The 21,898-nt window shown below is 48.9% G+C and overlaps 1 protein-coding gene across 39 annotated transcripts in view; it reads right to left on the bottom strand.

Annotated features, from left to right (window-relative positions):
* The window catches only part of TCF7L2 (transcription factor 7 like 2), a 262,286-nt gene that overhangs the window by 156,842 nt on the left and 83,546 nt on the right, over window positions 1-21,898 (bottom strand). For 25 of the 39 annotated variants that reach the window (XM_063962607.1, XM_063962608.1, XM_063962609.1 and 22 more), the window contains one exon: window positions 1,860-1,949. The exons of the other annotated variants lie outside the window; for them this stretch is intronic. In XM_063962607.1, the coding sequence (XP_063818677.1) occupies window positions 1,860-1,949 (90 nt within the window). The remainder of the gene's footprint in view (window positions 1-1,859; window positions 1,950-21,898) is intronic. 39 annotated transcript variants of the gene reach the window in all.

Here is a 21,898-nt window from a genome sequence, read left to right as displayed (position 1 = left end):
CAATCTAGGAGTAGGTCTGGAGCTACTCAGAAACTGCAAGGAATTATTTAGTAGCAGTTGCTTATCTTTCGTTCGCTATTCTGCTAAGCTAAGATACACTCCCAGAGGGCGGCGGCCTAGCGTTTGCAATGCTGCTAAAAGCAGCTAGCGAGCGAATAACTCGGAATGACCACCCATGTGCACTGCAGGGGGGCAGATGTTACATGTGCAGAGAGTTAGATTTGGGTGGGGTGGTTTCAAACTGAAATCTAAATTGCAGTGTAAAAAATAAAGCAGACAATATTTACCCTGCACAGAAACAAAATAACCCACCCAAATCTAACTCTCTCTGCACATGTTACATCTGCCCTCCCTGCAGTGCACATGGGGGGTGATTCCGAGTTGTTCGCTCGCTAGCTGCTTTTAGAAGCATTGCACACGCTAAGCCGCCGCCCTCTGGCAGTGTATCTTAGCAGAATTGCGAACGAAAGATTAGCAGAATTGCGAATAGAAATTTCTTAGCAGTTTCTGAGTAGCTCCAGACTTACTCAGCCATTGCGACCAGCTCAGTCCTTTTCGTTCCTGGTTTGACGTCACAAACACACCCAGCGTTTGCCCAACCACTCCCCCGTTTCTCCAGCCACTCCTGCGCCTGCTTTTTTCCGCACACTCCCATAAAACGGGCAGTTTCCGCCCAGAAACACCCACTTCCTGTCAATCACACTCCGATCAGCACAGTGATGAAAAAGCTTTGTTATGCCGTGAGTAAAATACCTAACTTTTGTGTAAAATAACTAAGCACATGCGCTCTGCGAACCTTGCGCATGCGCAGTAAGCGACTAATCGCAGTATAGCGAAAATCGGCAACGAGCGAACAACTCGGAATGACCCCCATGGTTTTGCCCAACTGCTAACAAATTTGCTGCTGCGATCAGCTCTGAATTAGGCCCAATGTGCTGAGATAACACAAATACGGCTAATCACTCAACATTGCGGTCACTCCTTATTGGCTGTATGAGAAAAGTGAGGAGCAGATGTATTAAGCCTGGAGAAGTGATAAAGCAGTGATAAGTGGTTATAACGCACCAGCCAATCAGCTCCTGTCATTTTTCAAACCCGTAATGATTGGCTGGTGCGTTTATCACCTTTCACTTATCACATCTTTATCACTTCTCTAGGCTTAATACATCAGCCCTTCTGTGATTTACGGTTTCAGGGAGCAGTTACAGGGGCCCAATCACGGGAAGCGCGAGGTCAGCGACTAATTAATAAACAGCCGGAGACGCTGCCTTTATACCCAGTTGTAATGATGTGTGTGTGGGCAGGTCGGCCGGTCACAACAAAGCACTTATCTATTCCGCTCACAATATACATTGTTATCATTGTAGAACAATGGGGGTCAATTCAGAGTTGATCGCAGCAGCAAATTTGTTAGCAGTTGGGCAAAACCATGTGCAGTGCAGGGGGGGGGCAGATGTAACATGTTCAGAGAGAGTTAGATTTGGGTGGGTTATTTTGTTTCTGTGCAGGGTAAATACTGGCTGCTTTATTTTTACACTGCAATTCAGATTTCAGTTTGAACACATCCCACCCAAATCTAACTCTCTCTGCACATGTTACATCTGCCTCCCCTGCAGTGCACATGGTTTTGCCCAACTGCTAACAAATTTGCTGCTGCGATCAACTCTGAATTAGGCCCAGTGTGTGTGTGTGTGTGTGTGTGTGTGTGTGTGTGTGTGTGTGTGTGTGTGTGTGTGTGTGTGTGTGTGTGTGTGTGTGTGTGTGTGTGTGTGTGTGTGTGTGTGTGTGTGTACACAAATCATACCATGACAGGATGTAATGATTATAATGTACAATAACATTGTTGCATGTGTAGGTACCTCTGATGGAGTCCTGTAGTGATATAACTGCGGAAGGCTCTTCTGAAAGAAGAAGGGTACACTCCCCTCCCAGGGTTTCTCAGAGAAGCCCTATACAGTCAGGGGGAGAAAGGGCAAGTGTGTTAGAATATGGGGGGAGCTTACAAATTACATAGAAATTAAATCTTTTATTTAATGAATCAGAATAATAATTAAATTATGCAGTAAGGGCAAACAGAATTTCTTAGCATGAGACGGGACTTTAAGAATGATATATATAAATGAAATATTCTTATTTAATGGATGATAATAATGAAGTGAGACAACAGCGGTAACAAAATTTGCATACAGGAGAGTTGAGAAGTGACATAAATAAAATCTGTTTCTTTAAATGACTAAATAATACTTAGATGGTACAATACGGGTAGAAAGTTTGTTAACATAGGCGGGAGGTTAAAAATGACACAAATGAAATATTGTTTTATAGAATAATAACAAACAATACGTAAATGTAAACAGAAGTCAGCTGACGCGGATCACATTCTCCATCAAGCCTAGGAAACGAAACGCATCAAAGATGATGAATTACTAGTGATGTTTTTATTTACTATTTAGCATTAAAACCAACGGTGAGATTAACGACCCAGGAAAACACGAGAGAGAGAGAGAGAGAGAGAGCGGTATAGTCAGAGTAATTAAATAAATGAATGAGGAGAAATCTGAAGGAATGTTTAATGCGAGTATCTCAAATAAAGATTGAGGGAGAAAATGCGCAATTCAGCAACGGTGCATTCTGCTGGAAATTAAATGGCTGTTTACTGCAGTTTCAGCAATGCAGCCGGCGCTCCGGCAAGCTATTAGGTTGAGTGTTGAACTTCATACGGCTGGCTGTCTTTCCCAACCATCCGTTTGATGTTACCTCCAAAGGAAAGAGATCAAAGCCTTTGCAGCGCGGTGAGGGAGAGTCCCCGCTCTTAGCCCAGCAGCCTGTGATATATGCTCAAATTCTGGCCACAAGCGCAAAAGAAAATATACTTGCATAGGTAAGTGATAAAACAAAGCCATCGGGGGCAAGTATAAAATAAGGGGTTACATAGACGGGCACCGATTAGTTACACGGAGAGCGTATAGCCTGTGTCTATGGACAATTCACCCTATCACAGGATATAAAGAGTTCTGTAGTAGCAGTCAGCCGCAGCGGTCAGACACATGAGGGCACTAACAGGAGACCTGTATGCTGCTGCCCTCAATATGTACATCTACGCTCGGATGCTGTGTATTGCTACAACCCCACACCCGCCTCTCCCCCACCCGCTGCACCACCGCACCCGCCCTCCCCCCACCTGCGGCACCCACACACCCCACCCGCGGCACCCACACACCCCACCCTCCCCCACCCGCGGCACCCACGCACCCGGCCCTCCCCCACCCGCAGCCCCCACGCACCCGGCCCTCCCCCACTCGCGGAACCCGCCCCTCCCCCACCTGCAGCACCCCCGCAACCACCTCTCTCCCACACACAGCACCCCCAGACACCCTCCCCATCCGCGTCTCCCCCGCACCCGCCACTTCCCCAACCACAGCACCTACTAGGTGATTCATCGGGCCCTGCGTGCTCTGTTCACGCCGTCGCAAGGGGCTACGGCCCCTTAACCATCGCACGCCCTTTGTCCGTGCAATATTTAACCACTCACACAATTATGATTGGAGGTAATACTCCATATAATACAAATATTGCACGCCAGAAGGGTGTGCAGGGGTTAAGGGGGCGTAGCCCCTTGCGACGGTGTGAAGAGCACCCGTAGGGCGTGATGAATCACCTAGTATGTATATATATATATATATATATATATATATCTATCTGGCATGGGGATTGTGGGGTTACACAGCTCGGCTGTCTCCTAGCAGGTTATATTAGGAGGCTGGGACTGAAGGAAGAGACATCCCATTTGCATTTACAGTACGCTACAGGGAACAATGGTTATTACTCTATTCCCTCTAATGCACCTGACCCATATGAAATGTGAGATGTGCAGGCAGAATGTGTTCTATGCGGGTATGGATCCCAGGGTCCACCCAAATTAGGTCGACAGTCATTTGGTCGACCAATACCGGTTGACATGACAAAGGTCGACGTGGTTAAAAGATCGTCAGTGGAAATAGTCGACACGGGCAAAGGTCGATGTGACAAATAGTCGACACAAAAATGTAAAAGTATACTTTTTTACATTTTTGTGTTGTTTTCGCCGTCAAAGCACATGTAACCCCAATTAGTATACCGCTTTGCTCGCCACGCTACGGCACAGGTTACTATTCTCAATAGTAGTTCACTAGATCAGTGGTTCTCAACCTCGGCCCTCAAGTACCCCCAACAGTTCATGTTTTCCAGGTCACCTAGCTGGTGCACAGGTGTATTCATTACTCACTGACACATTCTAAAAGACCCACAGATGGAGCAAATTATTTCACTTGCAATCCTGTGAGGAGACCTGGAAAACATGAACTGTTGGGGGTACCTGAGGACGGCGGTTGAGAACCACTGCAGTAGATGGTAGTAGTCCAATAGTCCACTGGATGGTTAAGTATGAAAAAGCTGAAATTTATTTTTTAACCCCCCCCCCCCCCCCCCCCCCAAAAAAAAAAAACAGCGTTGACCATTCAACCTTTTACATGTCAACCTAATGACCATGTCGGCATTTTGTCCATGTTGACCTATCATTCGGACACCATTCTGTGTATGTATATATTTATTAAGGGATAATCAGTTACGTCTCTGCACCCAAATGCTGCCAATCCACCAGAGCAAGCAGTGTTAGGGAGACACTGTGGGGTCTATTTACTAAGCCTTGGATGGAGATAAAGTACCAGCCAACCAGCTCCTAACTGTCATTTTTCAAACATAGACTGTGACATGGCAGTTAGGAGCTGATTGGCTGGTACTTTATCTCCATCCAAGGCTTAATACATAGACCCCTTAGTACTGTATGTGCTACAGGTTTATAAAGCCATGGGGTGAATGCCATTCTGTGCCAGTCTTGTTCCCTAAACACACCCGTTGTTACGGTAAAGGGTGCAGAGTGAGGCATCCTGGCTGAGCGGGAGCTGGGGGCAGTAATACACCTAATTATGCCCCCGCATGCAATGAGTAAGGTGCGCTGTGGGCATTTGCTGTGTGCGCAGCGGACATTCAGCAATGTACTGCATGCCCGCCTGTTCTGCACTTCTTATAGGACCTCGTATGAGCATATGGTGCCACAGTGCTATCCAAGTATACCCATCTGAGCATTATGGGGAGGGAGGGTGGGGGGGGGGGGGGGGGTGCCTTTCTATAATGTTGGCACATACGTTGCGATAAATCTGCGATGCCCCAAAGTACTCCACCGGAAAGCTGGTGTGATCAAAGGATGACCAGGCCAGACCAAGCACCCAGCTGAAATCACTTACAGAGCACAGCGCGACACATGCGGAGCGTCCCCCATTTGTGCGCAGAGACTCCTATCTAAGCAGGCTGGGTTGGCGCAGGAAGACAGAGTAGCAGCGCTGGGCATCGGCCTAGGGGAAAATGAGGATGTCTGTCAGCTACGAGTAAGCAGAGGTCAGGCCTCTATGGCAGTGGTTCTCAAACTGTGTGCCGTGGTACCCTGGGGTGCCGCGGGACACTTGCAGGGGTGCCTGAGGTTGGTGGTACAGGACCAATTTAAACTATTTCCATGTAATAGGCACTAACACTTGTGGCTGCCAATCATAGAATATGTGGACAAGCAAAAGCAAATCCTGTCCCTCATCACATAACTGAACCTAAAGCCCAATTTCAGCCGATTTCGGGCATTCGGGCCGATATATTGGTTGAAATCGGGCATTTTGGAGGTGTTTCCGATCCGATCCGATGCGCGTTCCCGTGAACATCGGGTCCTCCAGATTGAATGTGCTGCACATTCAATCAGGTCTGACTTGGAGGCATGGCTGGGATCACCCAAGATATATCATATGCAAAAAGGCAGCATAAGATGTATCTTGGCCGATCCTACCCTCCGGGAGGCTGCCGGGGATGATCGCCTGCGATCGCCTCCCACATGTGGTCGCTCTAGTGTACGAGGCCCTTAAGAATGACATAGAAACACAATTTACTTAATTTCATATTTTTTCTAAATTTCTCAATAAGAAACTTTTGGCCCAGGGGTGCCGGGAAAAACATCCTGATACTCTAGGGTGCAATGATTTCAAAAAGTTTGGGAACCGCTGCTCTCTGGGACACATTTTGTCTGCACTTCCTCTTAATTATTAATTAATGGAAATAAGTTGTTTTAATAAACTGGGGCTTAGCATAAGATAATCAAGTATGAATAATAAAATGTCAATACAGCCGGCTGGTAGCGAGGAATCACCCCTCTCTCCGGGCAATTACAGCGCGACATATTTACATGGCACATATAGAATACATGTATGTAACATGGGCTTAAGGCATCTGTTTTATGAGGCAGATTCTGTGTCACGATCCCCAAAGACGTCGCTCGTTATAGAGATTCCGGGCAGCGTGCAGATTAAACAGCTAATTGCTCCCCTGATAATACGCCTCAGACTTTACACAGGATTCCCGTAGTCCTGTACTGCGAGTCCTTCTGCAGGCGCTCACGCCAGGGAGCGCTGACAGGACGCAAGGATCGCCCGCAAGCAGTCCGTTAACCCTTTCAGCGTCACAAGACTGAGGGTAGTCACATGACTCTCGCAAAGTGTAGGGTACCCGAGCGCATGTTTTACTTAGAATGGCACAAAAATAAAATTATTGCTTTATTAAAGCAAAAACGGAAGGCGTTTTCTCACGTCTTCCGTTTTCTGTGCCTTGGTGAAGAAATGATCCCTGTAATCACTGAGTAGGGAACAGCTCCCCTCTAAGGGGGTAATTCAGATCTGATCGCTGCTGTGTGTTTTCGCTCAGCGGGCGATCAGATTCGAACTGTGCATGCGTATGCACCGCAATGTGCCGGCGCGTCGCATGGCTGCAACGGGTTTCACCGGTCAGCAACGGGAATGTGCGAAGGATCAATGTGCACGGGCGTTCACAAGTAGATTGACAGGAAGAGGCCGTTTGTGGGTGACAACTGACCGTTTTTAGGGGGTGTCCGGGAAAACGCAAGTCGGATCAAGCGTTTGCAGGGCGGGTGTCTGATGTCAAATCCGGTCCCGGACAGGCTGATGTGATCGCAGCGGCTGAGTAAGTCCTGGGCTGCGCAGAGACTGCACAAAATCTGTTTGTACAGCTCTGCTACAGATGCGTTCGCACACCTCAAATACACTCCCCCCATAGGCGGCGACTATCTGATTGCAGGGCTGCAAATATCGCTGCCTAACGATCAGATCTGAATGACCCCCTAGGATTCCAGGTGTCGGACTAACACATGGCGACCCAAGCTGATGAAGTGTGGAACCCTCGCGTGACGCGGGATTGTGCCAACGTCCTATGGTTTCTCCATAAAGCCAAGTAACCGCACTAACACCCTCGGCAATGGCTGTGAGCCGCGGTGTTATTCCAGTGCTCAGCGAATGGAACGCTAGGGGAAAATGGAAGGAACCGGTGACTGGGCTACAAATAGGAACTATAATATAGAGTTGAGCCTCTGCATCCTGTACATGGAATTTGTCACCGCGTGGAGGGCCCGGTCACTTAATCACACAGCAAACAGTAACAGAGCTTCCGTCTGTAATCCACACACATGCCAAACCTCTTAGCTGCCTCTCCGAGACTTTTACAACTTGTGCAGCTAACTCGCTCTGAAAGGCTGAACTCTGGAAAGCCAAATAATTGACAGCAGTAAAACAATGGTGCAAGTTGGGAAAAGTGCCTGGTAGGAGAAAGGATTACACTCCGCAAAGGCCTAAAAAACTACGCAGGCTATCCCCGTGGCAGAATGTCATTCGTATCCGATCCTTCCATCCGTTCACCGGCTGAGGAACTTCCTGAAACAGAAGCAACACAGGGTGTTTATATAAAATAGAGTGTATTCCTGTCCACGCCGGCTGAATGTTGCCCCATAATTGCCCGATGATAGTGTACATATTGGTAAGTGCTGAAGATGATCAGGACACGGCCTCTGTATAAAGTCATTTTCTGTGAGCCCTAACGAGCCAAGAAGAGGTCCACCTGCTTGTCACAGCAGTAGATGGGCTTTATCAAGGTTCACCACCTAGGTATCCAAAGTGGACCTGGATCCTGGCGCTTGGTCCAGCTCCAGTCACTCTGGAGATAGATTCTGTCTGGGCGGACGCTGCGGGCTACAGAGCATTCTGTTTGCACCATTTAATGGAATATCAGCAATAAGACTGGACCCTGAACGATAAGGATCAGTAAGGGGCTCGATTAGGGTTTTTCCTCATTTCCAGTAATCCTGAAAATAGAAACAAATCTATAAAAAAAACATTTCAGACTGATGCAGAGCTGAGCGCAGTCTGTTTTACTGAACGTATGTGCACGTGATTACAGGCGCTGCAAATCCGTCACACCTGCGGCTGATTGGTCACAATTGGGTTGTAATGGTGCGTTGTGTGTAGGCGGATTCCAGATAGGGGGTGCCTATGGCATGGGCGCAATTACGCCCTCATTTAGGGCCTAATTCAGACTTGATCGTAGATGGGAACAAAGCGGATCGTTGCTGTGCGATGGATTTAACGAAGAATCCATTCGCACAGCCGATCGCAAGGAGATTGACAGGAAGAAGGCAGTTGTGGGTGGTAACTGACCGTTTTCTGGTAGTGCTTTGAAAAACGCAGGAGTGTCCAAGCGTTTGCAGGGTGGGTGTCTGACGTCAATTCTGGGACCTGACACTGAAGTGATCGCAGCGGCTGAGTAAGTTCAGAGCTACTCAGAAACTGCACAAACTATTTTTGTACCGCTCGGCTGCACATGCGATCGCACCCTTGCACAGCAAATATACACTCCCCAGTTGGCGGCAACTATGCGTTCACGCGGCTTCAAAAAGTAGCTAGCGAGCTATCAACTCGGAATGACCCCCTATGTGCAGTGCAGGTGTGGCAGATGTAACATGTGCAGAGAGAGTTAGATTTGGGTGGGTTATATTGCTTCTGTGCAGAATAAATACTGGCAGATTTATTTTTACACGCAATTTATATTTCAGTTTGAACATACCCACCCAAATCTAACTCTCTCTGCACGTTACATCTGCCCCACCTGCAGTGCAGCATAGTTTTGCCCAACTGCTAACAAATTTGCTGCTACGACCAACTCTGGATTACCCCCCAATGTCTACCACCTTAAAGTTGGGGGAAAAGCTGCTCTACAGAGGTAAAACATGTGAACACTAAGGCCCAGATTTATCAAGCCTTGGAGAGTGATAAATTGCACGGTGGTAAAGTACCAACCAATCAGCTCCTAACTACCATGTTTCAGGCTGTGTTTGTAAAATGACAGCAAGGAGCTGATTGTCTGGTACTTTACCACCGTGCAATTTATCACTCTCCAAGTCTTGATAAATCTGGGTCTAAGGGGTTAAAGTGTATGTTGGGTGTGAGAGGAAAGGGGTTACCTTCTGGTGAATATGAGACGTCTGATGGTGTCACACTAGGTAACTTGGCGCTGATCCAATCTGTGAACAACCTGCCATTGTGTGAGAATGTGATTAATCATGAAATCAGCACGCTATCGCCCAGTAACCTTCTCTAGGCAGAGTCATAAGTCCGGTGGGACAGGACCGGGGGCAGCCTGGCCGTATGGGAGGGGAGATACCTGCTGGGACAGATACCTTAATGCAGGTTTAGGAGAATACAGAGACATGAGACGTGCAATAAATGCACGTCCACGTTCTCCTGAGATAGCACTGTGACGGGTATGAGACGCTGCCCGCACAGAACCCACCTGCTGATGTTAGGTGGGCTTGTGCCCTCACTACACCTATACTAAGTAAAGGACGGACATTTATCTGCCCATCTGACGGGCTGAGCTGGGGGCAAAGTAGCTTTGCACCTGGGCAATATACATTACAGTGCAGGTACACAGCTGGCAGATGCAGGTGTCGGATTCCTCAGTACACAACACCACCACACCGACTAGTAGCAATTTCAAAAAAGAGGTATAGAACTTACCAAAGTGTCTTATGTAATACTCTCTGGGGGATATTCAATTTGGCCCGAAGAGACATCGGGAGTAAAAACCCCCGATGTTTCTTCGGGTGCTGCGGTCGGGCTATTTAATTAGCTCAGCCGGTAAAACCTGCTTTTTCATCCGTAAACACACAGGTCCAGTGAAACCTGTGTGTTTTCGGGTGAAATAGCCCCGTTTTTGGATGAAAACGGGGCTGTATCGGGCATTTTTGCTTCGCCTGCCTCCGCAAAACCCCCGATAAGCCGCGGCACGAGCCAGCTTATCGGGGCCAATTAAATAGCCCCCGGCGCCGATACTTATCACCTGTCACCCTCAGGAAAAATTGAATAACCCCTTCTGTCTGACGTATATCATAATGACTCAGTAGAAAACTGTGTTCATTTGCTGTAATACGTTTACGTTTTTGTTCACTTTTAAAGGGATACGGTCATTAGGTCGACAGCACTTTTTTTTTTTCTTTTTTTTACTTTTTCATACTTTACGATCCACATGGACTACAATTGGGAACGGTAACCTATGACGAGCGCAGCGGTAGCAGAGCGAGGCACCGTGCCCAAAGCTTGCACACCGTGCGAGGGGACACGGTGCACTAGTTGGGGTTCCCGGTCACTTTACGAAGAAAACAACACCAAATACAGTCAATAAACTCAGGTCGACCTTTTTCCATTTTGACCTAGTACGCGTCGACCAATAGTGGTCGACCTAATGACCCATACCCCTTTTAAACCGCAGAAATAGAAAAGAAAAGGATGTTATCAGTTTAGCAGCTGCCTCTGGGCTGTGGAAGCCACATAGGATACTAGAGGTTTACAGCGACATAGAAGAGGACGTGCTCCACAGTTGCTGCTCGGCAGACAGGGGGCGCTGTGCCATTCCCGGCCTCAGCCAGCACACCACAAACATTCACTTTATTTATTTAGAAAGCGCATTTCTGAGGCTGAATGGCAGTACAATAACACACAGCCGGGAGGACAATAGTGGCTCCAAGGCAGAACATGTGCAAATACAGATTTTTGGAAATGAATCAGTTTCCTGAATGCCGTCTATCTGCGGTTAGCAGGCGAGTTGTCTTTGTTGCCGGAAGTGTGCTGTGTGTTGGTGCGAGGAGCAGCAGGATGTTGGCGCTGAGACAGTCGCAGGCAAATTCTGCCCAAAATCAGATCAGGAACAGCACAGATACCCCGAAGCTTCCCTCCCGGATCTGCACCCAAGTCAGGACATGTGATGTGTGCATTTTGCAGGATCTTACTTGGCAAGGACACTGAAACATTGGGGACCATTACTAAAGGTACCTGCAGAGAAACAGGCTGGAAAGAGAATATACTGTATGGCTCTGTATGGTACACTACCCACTAGGTAACGGGCTCTGTATGGTACACCACCCACTACGTAACGGGCTCTGTATGGTACACCACCCACTACGTAACGGCTCTGTATGGTACACTACCCATTAGGTAACGGGCTCTGTATGGTACACTACCCACTACGTAACGGGCTCTGTATGGTACACTACCCACTACGTAACGGGCTCTGTATGGTACACTACCCACTACGTAACGGGCTCTGTATGGTACACCACCCTCTACGTAACGGGCTCTGTATGGTACACTACCCACTACGTAACGGGCTCTGTATGGTACACCATCCACTACGTAACGGGCTCTGTATGGTACACTACCCACTAGGTAACGGGCTCTGTATGGTACACTACCCACTACGTAACGGGCTCTGTATGGTACACCACCCTCTACGTAACGGGCTCTGTATGGTACACTACCCACTACGTAACGGGCTCTGTATGGTACACCATCCACTACGTAACGGGCTCTGTATGGTACACTACCCACTAGGTAACGGGCTCTGTATGGTACACTACCCACTACGTAACGGGCTCTGTATGGTACACCATCCACTACGTAACGGGCTCTGTATGGTACACTACCCACTAGGTAACGGGCTCTGTATGGTACACTACCCACTACGTAACGGGCTCTGTATGGTACACTACCCACTACTTAACGGGCTCTGTATGGTACACGACCCACTAGGTAATGGGCTCTGTATGGTACACTACCCACTAGGTAACGGCTCTGTATGGTACATTGCCACTAGGTAACGTGCTCTGTATGGTATACTGCCCACTAGGTAACGGGCTCTGTATGGTACACTGCCCACTAGGTAACAGGCTCTGTATGGTACACTGCCACTAGGTAACGGGCTCTGTATGGTACACTGCCCACTAGGTAACGGGCTCTGTATGGTACACTGCCCACTAGGTAACGGGCTCTGTATGGTACATTGCCACTAGGTAACGGGCTCTGTATGGTACACTACCCACTACGTAACGGGCTCTGTATGGTACACTACCCACTACGTAACGGGCTCTGTATGGTACACCACCCACTACGTAACGGGCTCTGTATGGTACACTACCCATTAGGTAACGGGCTCTGTATGGTACACTACCCACTACGTAACGGGCTCTGTATGGTACACTACCCACTACGTAACGGGCTCTGTATGGTACACCATCCACTACGTAACGGGCTCTGTATGGTACACTACCCACTAGGTAACGGGCTCTGTATGGTACACTACCCACTACGTAACGGGCTCTGTATGGTACACTACCCACTACTTAACGGGCTCTGTATGGTACACGACCCACTAGGTAATGGGCTCTGTATGGTACACTACCCACTAGGTAACGGCTCTGTATGGTACACTGCCACTAGGTAACGGGCTCTGTATGGTACATTGCCACTAGGTAACGGGCTCTGTATGGTATACTGCCCACTAGGTAACGGGCTCTGTATGGTACACTGCCCACTAGGTAACAGGCTCTGTATGGTACACTGCCACTAGGTAACGGGCTCTGTATGGTACACTGCCCACTAGGTAACGGGCTCTGTATGGTACACTGCCCACTAGGTAACGGGCTCTGTATGGTACATTGCCACTAGGTAATGGGCTTTGTATGGTACACTACCCACTCGGTAATGGGCTCTGTATGGTACACCACCCACTAGGTAACGGGCTCTGTATGGTACACTACCCACTAGGTAACAGGCTCTGTATGGTATACTACCCACTAGGTAACGGACTCTGTATGGTACACTACCCACTACGTAACGGGCTCTGTATGGTACACTGCCCACTAGGTAACGGGCTCTGTATGGTACACTACCCACTAGGTAACGGGCTCTGTATGGTACACTACCCACTAGGTAACGGGCTCTGTATGGTACGCTGCCACTAGGTAACGTGATCTGTATGGTACACTGCCACTAGGTAACGGGCTCTGTATGGTACACTGCCACTAGGTAACGTGATCTTTATGGTACACTGCCACTAGGTAAGGTGCTCTGTATGGTACACTGCCACTAGGTAACGGGCTCTGTATGGTATACTGCCCACTAGGTAACGGGCTCTGTATGGTACACTGCCACTTGGTAACGGGCTCTGTATGGTACACTGCCACTAGGTAACGGGCTCTGTATGGTACACTGCCACTAGGTAACGGGCTCTGTATGGTACACTGCCACTAGGTAACGGGCTCTGTGTGCTACACTGCCACTAGGTAATGGGCTCTCTATGGTACACTGCCACTAGTTACGGGCTCTGTATGGTACACTGCCACTAGGTAAAGGCTCTGTATGGTACACTGCCACTAGGGAAAGGCTCTGTATGGTGCACTGCCACTAGGTAAAGGCTCTGTATGGTACACTGCCACAAGGTAACGGGCTCTGTATGGTACACTGCCACTATGTAACGGGCTCTGTATGGTACACTACCCACTAGGTAACGTGCTCTGTATGGTACACTGCCCACTAGGTAAAGGGCTCTGTATGGTACACTACCCACTAGGTAAAGGGCTCTGTATGGTACACTGCCACTAGGTAACAGGCTCTGTATGGTACACTGCCCACTAGGTAACGGGCTCTGTATGGTACACTGCCAGTAGGTAACGGGCTCTGTATGGTACACTGCCAGAAGGTAACGGGCTCTGTATGGTACACTGCCACTAGATAATGGGCTCTGTATGGTATACTACCAGTAGGTAACGGGATCTGTATGGTACACTGCCACTAGGTAACGGGCTCTGTATAATACACTGCCACTAGGTAATGGGCTCTCTATGGTACACTACCACTAGGTAAAGGCTATGTATGGTACACTGCCACAAGGTAACGGGCTCTGTATGGTACACTGCCACTAGGTAACGGGCTCTGTATGGTACACTGCCAACTAGATAATGGGCTCTGTATGGTACACTGCCCACTAGGTAACGGGCTCTGTATGGTACACTGCCCACTAGGGGATGGGCTCTGTATGGTATACTGCCCACTAGGTAAAGGGCTCTGTATGGTACACTGCCACTAGGTAACGGGCTCTGTATGGTACACTACACACTAGGTAACGGGCTCTATATGGTACACTGCCCACTAGGTAACAGGCTTTGTGTGGTATACTGCCACTAGGTAACGGACACTCTATGGTACACTGCCACTAGGTAACAGGCTCTGTGTGGTACACTGCCCACTAGGTAACAAGCTCTGTATGGTACACTGCCCACTAGGTAACGCGCTCTGTATGGTACATTGCCAATAGGTAACGGGCTCTGTATGGTACACTACCCACTAGGTAACGGGCTCTGTATGGTACACTACCCACTAGGTAACGGGCTCTGTATGGTACACTACCCACTAGGTAACTGCCTCTGTATGGTATACTACCCACTAGGTAATGGGCTCTCTATGGTACACTGCCACTAGGTTACGGGCTCTGTGTGGTTCACTGCCACTAGGTAAAGGCTCTATATGGTACACTGCCACAAGGTAACGGGCTCTGTATGGTACACTGCCACTAGGTAACGGGCTCTGTATGGTACACTACCACTAGGTAACGGGCTCTGTATGGTACACTACCACTAGTTAACGGGCTCTGTATGGTACACTGCCCACAAGGTAATGGGATCTGTATGGTACACTGCCACTAGGTAACGGGCTCTGTGTGGTACACTGCCACTAGGTAATGGGCTCTCTATGGTACACTGCCACTAGGTTACGGGCTCTGTATGGTACACTGCCACTAGGTAAAGGCTCTGTATGGTACACTGCCACTAGGTAAAGGCTCTGTATGGTACACTGCCACAAGGTAACGGGCTCTGTATGGTACACTGCCACTAGGTAAAGGGCTCTGTATGGTACACTACCACTAGGTAAAGGGCTCTGTATGCCATACAGAGCCCTTTACCTAGTGGTAGTGTACCATACAGAGCCCTTTACCTAGTGGCAGTGTACCATACAGATCCCGTTATCTGGTGACAGTGTATCATACAGAGCCCATTACCTAGTGACAGTGTATCATATAGAGCCCATTACCTAGTGGCAGTGTACCATACAGAGCCCGTTACCTAGTGGCAGTGTACCATACTATGGTACACTGCCACTAGGTAACGGGCTCTGTATGGTACACTGCCACTAGGTAATGGGCTCTATATGATACACTGTCACTAGGTAATGGGCTCTGTATGATACACTGTCACCAGATAACGGGATCTGTATGGTACACTGCCACTACGTAACGGGATCTGTATGGTACACTGCCACTAGGTAAAGGGCTCTGTATGGTACACTGCCACTAGGTAACGGGCTCTGTATGGTACACTGCCACTAGGAAATGGGCTCTGTGTGATACACTGCCCACTAGGGGACGGGTTCTGTATGGTATACTGCACACTAGGTAAAGGGCTCTGTATCGTACACTGCCACTAGGTAAAGTGCTCTGTATGGTACACTGCAACTAGGTAACGGGCTCTGTATGGTACACTGCCACTAGGTAATGGGCTCTATATGATATACTGTCACTAGGTAATGGGCTCTGTATGATACACTGTCACTAGATAACGGGATCTGTATGGTACACTGCCACTAGGTAACGGGCTCTGTATGGTACATTGCCACTAGGTAACGGGCTCTGTATGGTACACTGCCACTAGGTAACGGGCTCTGTATGGTACACTGCCCACTAGGGGACGGGCTCTGTATGGTACACTGCCACTAGGGAACAGGATCTGTATGGTACACTGCCACTAGGTAACGGAATCTGTATGGTACACTGCCACTAGATAAAGGGCTCTGTATGGTACACTGCCACTAGGTAACAGGCTCTGTATGGTACACTGCCACTAGGTAACGGAATCTGTATGGTACACTGCCCACTAGGTTACGGCCTCTGTATGGTACACTGCCCACTAGGTAACGGGCTCTGTATGGTACACTGCCACTAGGTAATGGGCTCTGTATGGTACATTGCCACTAGGTAACGGGCTCTGTATCGTACACTGCCCACTAGGTAACGGGCTCTGTATGGTACACTGACCACTAGGTAACGGGCTCTGTATGGTACACTGCCAGTAGGTAACGGGCTCTGTATGGTACACTGCCAGAAGGTAACGGGCTCTGTATGGAACACTGCCAATAGATAATGGGCTCTGTATGGTATACTGCCAGTAGGTAACGGGATCTGTATGGTACACTGTCACTAGGTAACGGGCTCTGTATGGTACACTACCACTAGGTAAAGGCTCTGTATGGTACACTGCCACAAGGTAACGGGCTCTGTATGGTACACTGCCAACTAGATAACGGGCTCTGTATGGTACACTGCCCACTAGGGGACGGGCTCTGTATGGTATACTGCCCACTAGGTAAAGGGCTCTGTATCGTACACTGCCACTAGGTAACGGGCTGTGTATGGTACACTGTCACTAGGTAACGGACTCTCTATGGTACACTGCCCACTATGTAACAGGCTCTGTATGGTACACTGTCACTACGTAACGGGCTCTGTATGGTACACTGCCCACTAGGTAACAGGCTCTGTATGGTACACTGCCACTAGGTAATGGGCTCTGTATGATACACTGTCACTAGGTAACGGGCTCTGTATGGTACACTGCCAGAAGGTAACGGGCTCTGTATGGTACACTGCCACTAGATAATGGGCTCTGTATGGTATACTGCCAGTAGGTAACGGGATCTGTATGGTACACTGCCACTAGGTAACGGGCTCTGTATGGTACACTACCACTAGGTAAAGGCTCTGTATGGTACACTGCCACAAGGTAACGGGCTCTGTATGGTACACTGCCAACTAGATAACGGGCTCTGTATGGTACATTGCCCACTAGGTAATGGGCTCTGTATGGTACACTGCCCACTAGGGGACGGGCTCTGTATGGTATACTGCCCACTAGGTAAAGGGCTCTGTATCGTACACTGCCACTAGGTAACGGGCTTTGTATGGTACACTGTTACTAGGTAACGGACTCTCTATGGTACACTGCCCACTAGGTAACAGGCTCTGTATGGTACACTGCCACTAGGTAACGGGCTCTGTATGGTACACTGCCCACTAGGGGACGGGCTCTGTATGGTACACTGCCACTAGATAACGGGCTCTGTATGGTACACTGCCCACTAGGTTACGGCCTCTGTATGGTACACTGCCACTAGGTAACGGGCTCTGTATGGTACACTGCCACTAGGTAATGGGCTCTGTATGGTACATTGCCACTAGGTAACGGGCTCTGTATGGTACACTGCCCACTAGGTAACGGGCTCTGTATCGTACACTGCCACTAGGTAACGGGCTGTGTATGGTACACTGTCACTAGGTAACGGACTCTCTATGGTACACTGCCCACTATGTAACAGGCTCTGTATGGTACAATGTCACTAGAAAAAGGGCTCTGTATGGTACACTGCCACTAGGTAACAGGCTCTGTATGGTACACTGCCACAAGGTAACGGAATCTGTATGGTACACTGCCCACTAGGTTACGGCCTCTGTATGGTACACTGCCACTAGGTAACGGGCTCTGTATGGTACACTGCCACTAGGTAATGGGCTCTGTATGATACACTGTCACTAGATAACGGGATCTGTATGGTACACTGCCACTAGGTAACGGGCTCTGTATGGTACATTGCCACTAGGTAACGGGCTCTGTATGGTACACTGCCCACAAGGTAACGGGCTCTGTATGGTACACTGACCACTAGGTAACGGGCTCTGTATGGTACACTGCCACTAGATAATGGGCTCTGTATGGTATACTGCCAGTAGGTAACGGGATCTGTATTGTACACTGTCACTAGGTAACGGGCTCTGTATGGTACACTACCACTAGGTAAAGGCTCTGTATGGTACACTGCCACAAGGTAACGGGCTCTGTATGGTACACTGCCAACTAGATAACGGGCTCTGTATGGTACACTGCCCACTAGGTAACGGGCTCTGTATGGTACACTGCCCACTAGGGGACGGGCTCTGTATGGTATACTGCCCACTAGGTAAAGGGCTCTGTATCGTACACTGCCACTAGGTAACGGGCTGTGTATGGTACACTGTCACTAGGTAACGGACTCTCTATGGTACACTGCCCACTAGGTAACAGGCTCTGTATGGTACACTGTCACTACGTAACGGGCTCTGTATGGTACACTGCCCACTAGGTAACAGGCTCTGTATGGTACACTGCCACTAGGAAATGGGCTTTGTATGATACACTGTCACTAGATAACGGGATCTGTATGGTACACTACCACTAGGTAACAGGCTCTGTATGGTACACTGCCACTAGGTAATGGGCTCTGTATGATACACTGTCACTAGGTAATGGGCTCTGTATGATACACTGTCACTAGGTAACGGGATCTGTATGGTACACTGCCACTAGGTAAAGGCTCTGTATGGTACACTGCCACAAGGTAACGGGCTCTGTATGGTACACTGCCAACTAGATAACGGGCTCTGTATGGTACACTGCCCACTAGGTAACGGGCTCTGTATGGTACACTGCCCACTAGGGGATGGGCTCTGTATGGTACACTGCCCACTAGGTAAAGGGCTATGTATCGTACACTGCCACTAGGTAACGGGCTGTGTATGGTACACTGTCACTAGGTAACGGACTCTCTATGGTACACTGCCCACTAGGTAACAGGCTCTGTATGGTACACTGTCACTACGTAACGGGCTCTGTATGGTACACTGCCCACTAGGTAACAGGCTCTGTATGGTACACTGCCACTAGGTAATGGGCTCTGTATGATACACCGTCACTAGATAACGGGATCTGTATGGTACACTACCACTAGGTAACAGGCTCTGTATGGTACACTGCCACTAGGTAATGGGCTCTGTATGATACACTGTCACTAGGTAATGGGCTCTGTATGATACACTGTCACTAGGTAACGGGATCTGTATGGTACACTGCCACTATGTAACAGGCTCTGTATGGTACACTGCCACTAGGTCACGGGCTCTGTAGTGTACACTGCCCACTAGGTAACGGCTCTGTATGGTACACTGCCACTAGGTTATGGGCTCTGTATGGTACACTGCCACTAGGTAACTGGCTTTGTATGGTACACTGCCACTAGGTTATGGGCTCTGAATGGTACACTGCCACTAGGTAATGCGCTCTGTATGGTATACTGCCACTAGGTAACGGACTCTCTATGGTACACTGCCCACTAGGTAACAGGCTCTGTATGGTACACTGCCACTAGGTAACGGGCTCTGTATGGTACACTGCCACTAGGTAATGGGCTCTGTATGATACACTGTCACTAGGTAACGGGATCTGTATGGTATACTGTCACTAGGTAACGGGCTCTGTAGTGTACACTGCCTACTAGGTAACGGGCTCTGTATGGTACACTGCCACTAGGTAACAGGCTCTGTATGGTACACTGCCACTAGGTAACAGGCTCTGTATGGTACACTGCCACTAGGTAACGGGCTCTGTGTGCTACACTGCCACTAGGTAATGGGCTCTCTATGGCACACTGCCACTAGGTTACGGGCTTTGTATGATACACTGCCACTAGGTTACGGGCTCTGTATGGTACACTGCCACTAGGTTACGGGCTCTGTATGATACACTGCCACTAGGTATCGGGCTCTGTATGGTATACTGCCATTAGGTAACGGCTCTGTATGGTACACTGCCACTAGGTAACGGGCTCTGTAGTGTACACTGCCTACTAGGTAACGGGCTCTGTATGGTACACTGCCACTAGGTAACAGGCTCTGTATGGTACACTGCCACTAGGTAACGGGCTCTGTATGGTACACTGCCACTAGGTAACGGGCTCTGTGTGCTACACTGCCACTAGGTAATGGGCTCTCTATGGCACACTGCCACTAGGTTACGGGCTTTGTATGATACACTGCCACTAGGTTACGGGCTCTGTATGGTACACTGCCACTAGGTTACGGGCTCTGTATGATACACTGCCACTAGGTATCGGGCTCTGTATGGTATACTGCCACTAGGTAACGGCTCTGTATGGTACACTGCCACTAGGTAACGGGCTCTGTAGTGTACACTGCCTACTAGGTAACGGGCTCTGTATGGTACACTGCCACTAGGTAACAGGCTCTGTATGGTACACTGCCACAAGGTAACGGGCTCTGTATGGTACACTGCCACTAGGTAACGGGCTCTGTATGGTACACTACACACTAGGAAACGGGCTCTGTATGGTACACTGCCACTAGGTAACGGGCTCTGTATGATACACTGCCACTAGGTAATGGGCTCTGTATGGTACACTGCCACTAGGTTACGGGCTCTGTGTGCTACACTGCCACTAGGTTACGGGCTCTGTATGTTACACTGCCACTAGGTTACGGGCTCTGTATGGTACACTGCCACTAGGTAATGGGCTCTGTATGGTACACTGCCACTAGGTAACGGGCTCTGTATGGTACACTGCCACTAGGTAATGGGCTCTGTATGGTACACTGCCACTAGGTAACAGGCTCTGTATGGTACACTGCCACTAGGTAATGCGCTCTGTATGGTACACTGCCACTATGTAACAGGCTCTGTATGGTACACTGCCACTAGGTAATACGCTCTGTATGGTACACAGCCCACTAGCTAATGGGCTCTGTATGGTACACTGCCCCCCAGCTACGGGGCACAATAGGGTACATGGGGCAACCGGGCATTTGGCCCTATATGATGCAGTGACCGCTTTGTACACTAGTGATGAATACTTCCCTGCACCTGTATGTTTCCCATGTAAGAAGTATGTTTCATGCAAAAAGAATGAAAAGCGCCACGGCTAGTAACTTCATTTCACTGAACATGTAACCACCAAGGGATGCAGCTCCTCGTTACTCTGTTTCAGTAATTATATAAAATCGCTAAGGTGCAAAATGTCAGCTATCACGTAATGTATCACAACCACAATTATTAGCACTGATCCCTCACATTTCTCCTGCACTGCGGCTAATTCTGAGCTGCAACTGCGCAAGAGCTATACGCAGAAACTCGCCTTGCGCCTGCGCACAGAGATCCGTCCCACTCAGAATGAGCCCCAGTCTGTGCATTTACACTGACTGCAGAAAGATCCCGTTTTGTGCAGCGTGGGGTGTACTAATTACACTTCACATTCCAAAGCAAATGGTGCGACACCTGGGGAGGGGCTGAGTGTGCACAGGGACACAATGTTGTGTTTACCAAGGTGCGACAATATTAAAGTCACAGGTACACGGTAACAGCACAGAATCCCCATGCTGCAGACTATTAGCAAAGTGTCAGAATGCATCTGCTTATAGAACGAGGCGAGACACAAAGCCGTCCTGCGCAATAAATCATCTGAAACACGCTAGACCTGTTTATGGGGCAGATATAAACCGCACGCTGAGTTTACTTTATCTTTTTATGTATATACAAACCTTCAGTAAAAGATATACATACAGCATCAGCCGATAACCACATGTACTGATATAAGCAGACTCATTATCTCCTTCTCTATCAAGGATAATAAACAGGAGGACGCTATGGTGTGCGTTCTCCGACTCCCTATGTAGAGGACAGAAAGCAACATGGCAGCCCCTAACCCAGGGCCTGGAAATA

Source organism: Pseudophryne corroboree, chromosome 3 (genome assembly GCF_028390025.1).
Source record: "Pseudophryne corroboree isolate aPseCor3 chromosome 3, aPseCor3.hap2, whole genome shotgun sequence".
Classification (NCBI taxonomy): domain Eukaryota; kingdom Metazoa; phylum Chordata; class Amphibia; order Anura; family Myobatrachidae; genus Pseudophryne; species Pseudophryne corroboree.
Note: the sequence above shows the minus strand (reverse complement) of the source record. Positions and strands in the feature narration are given on the sequence as shown.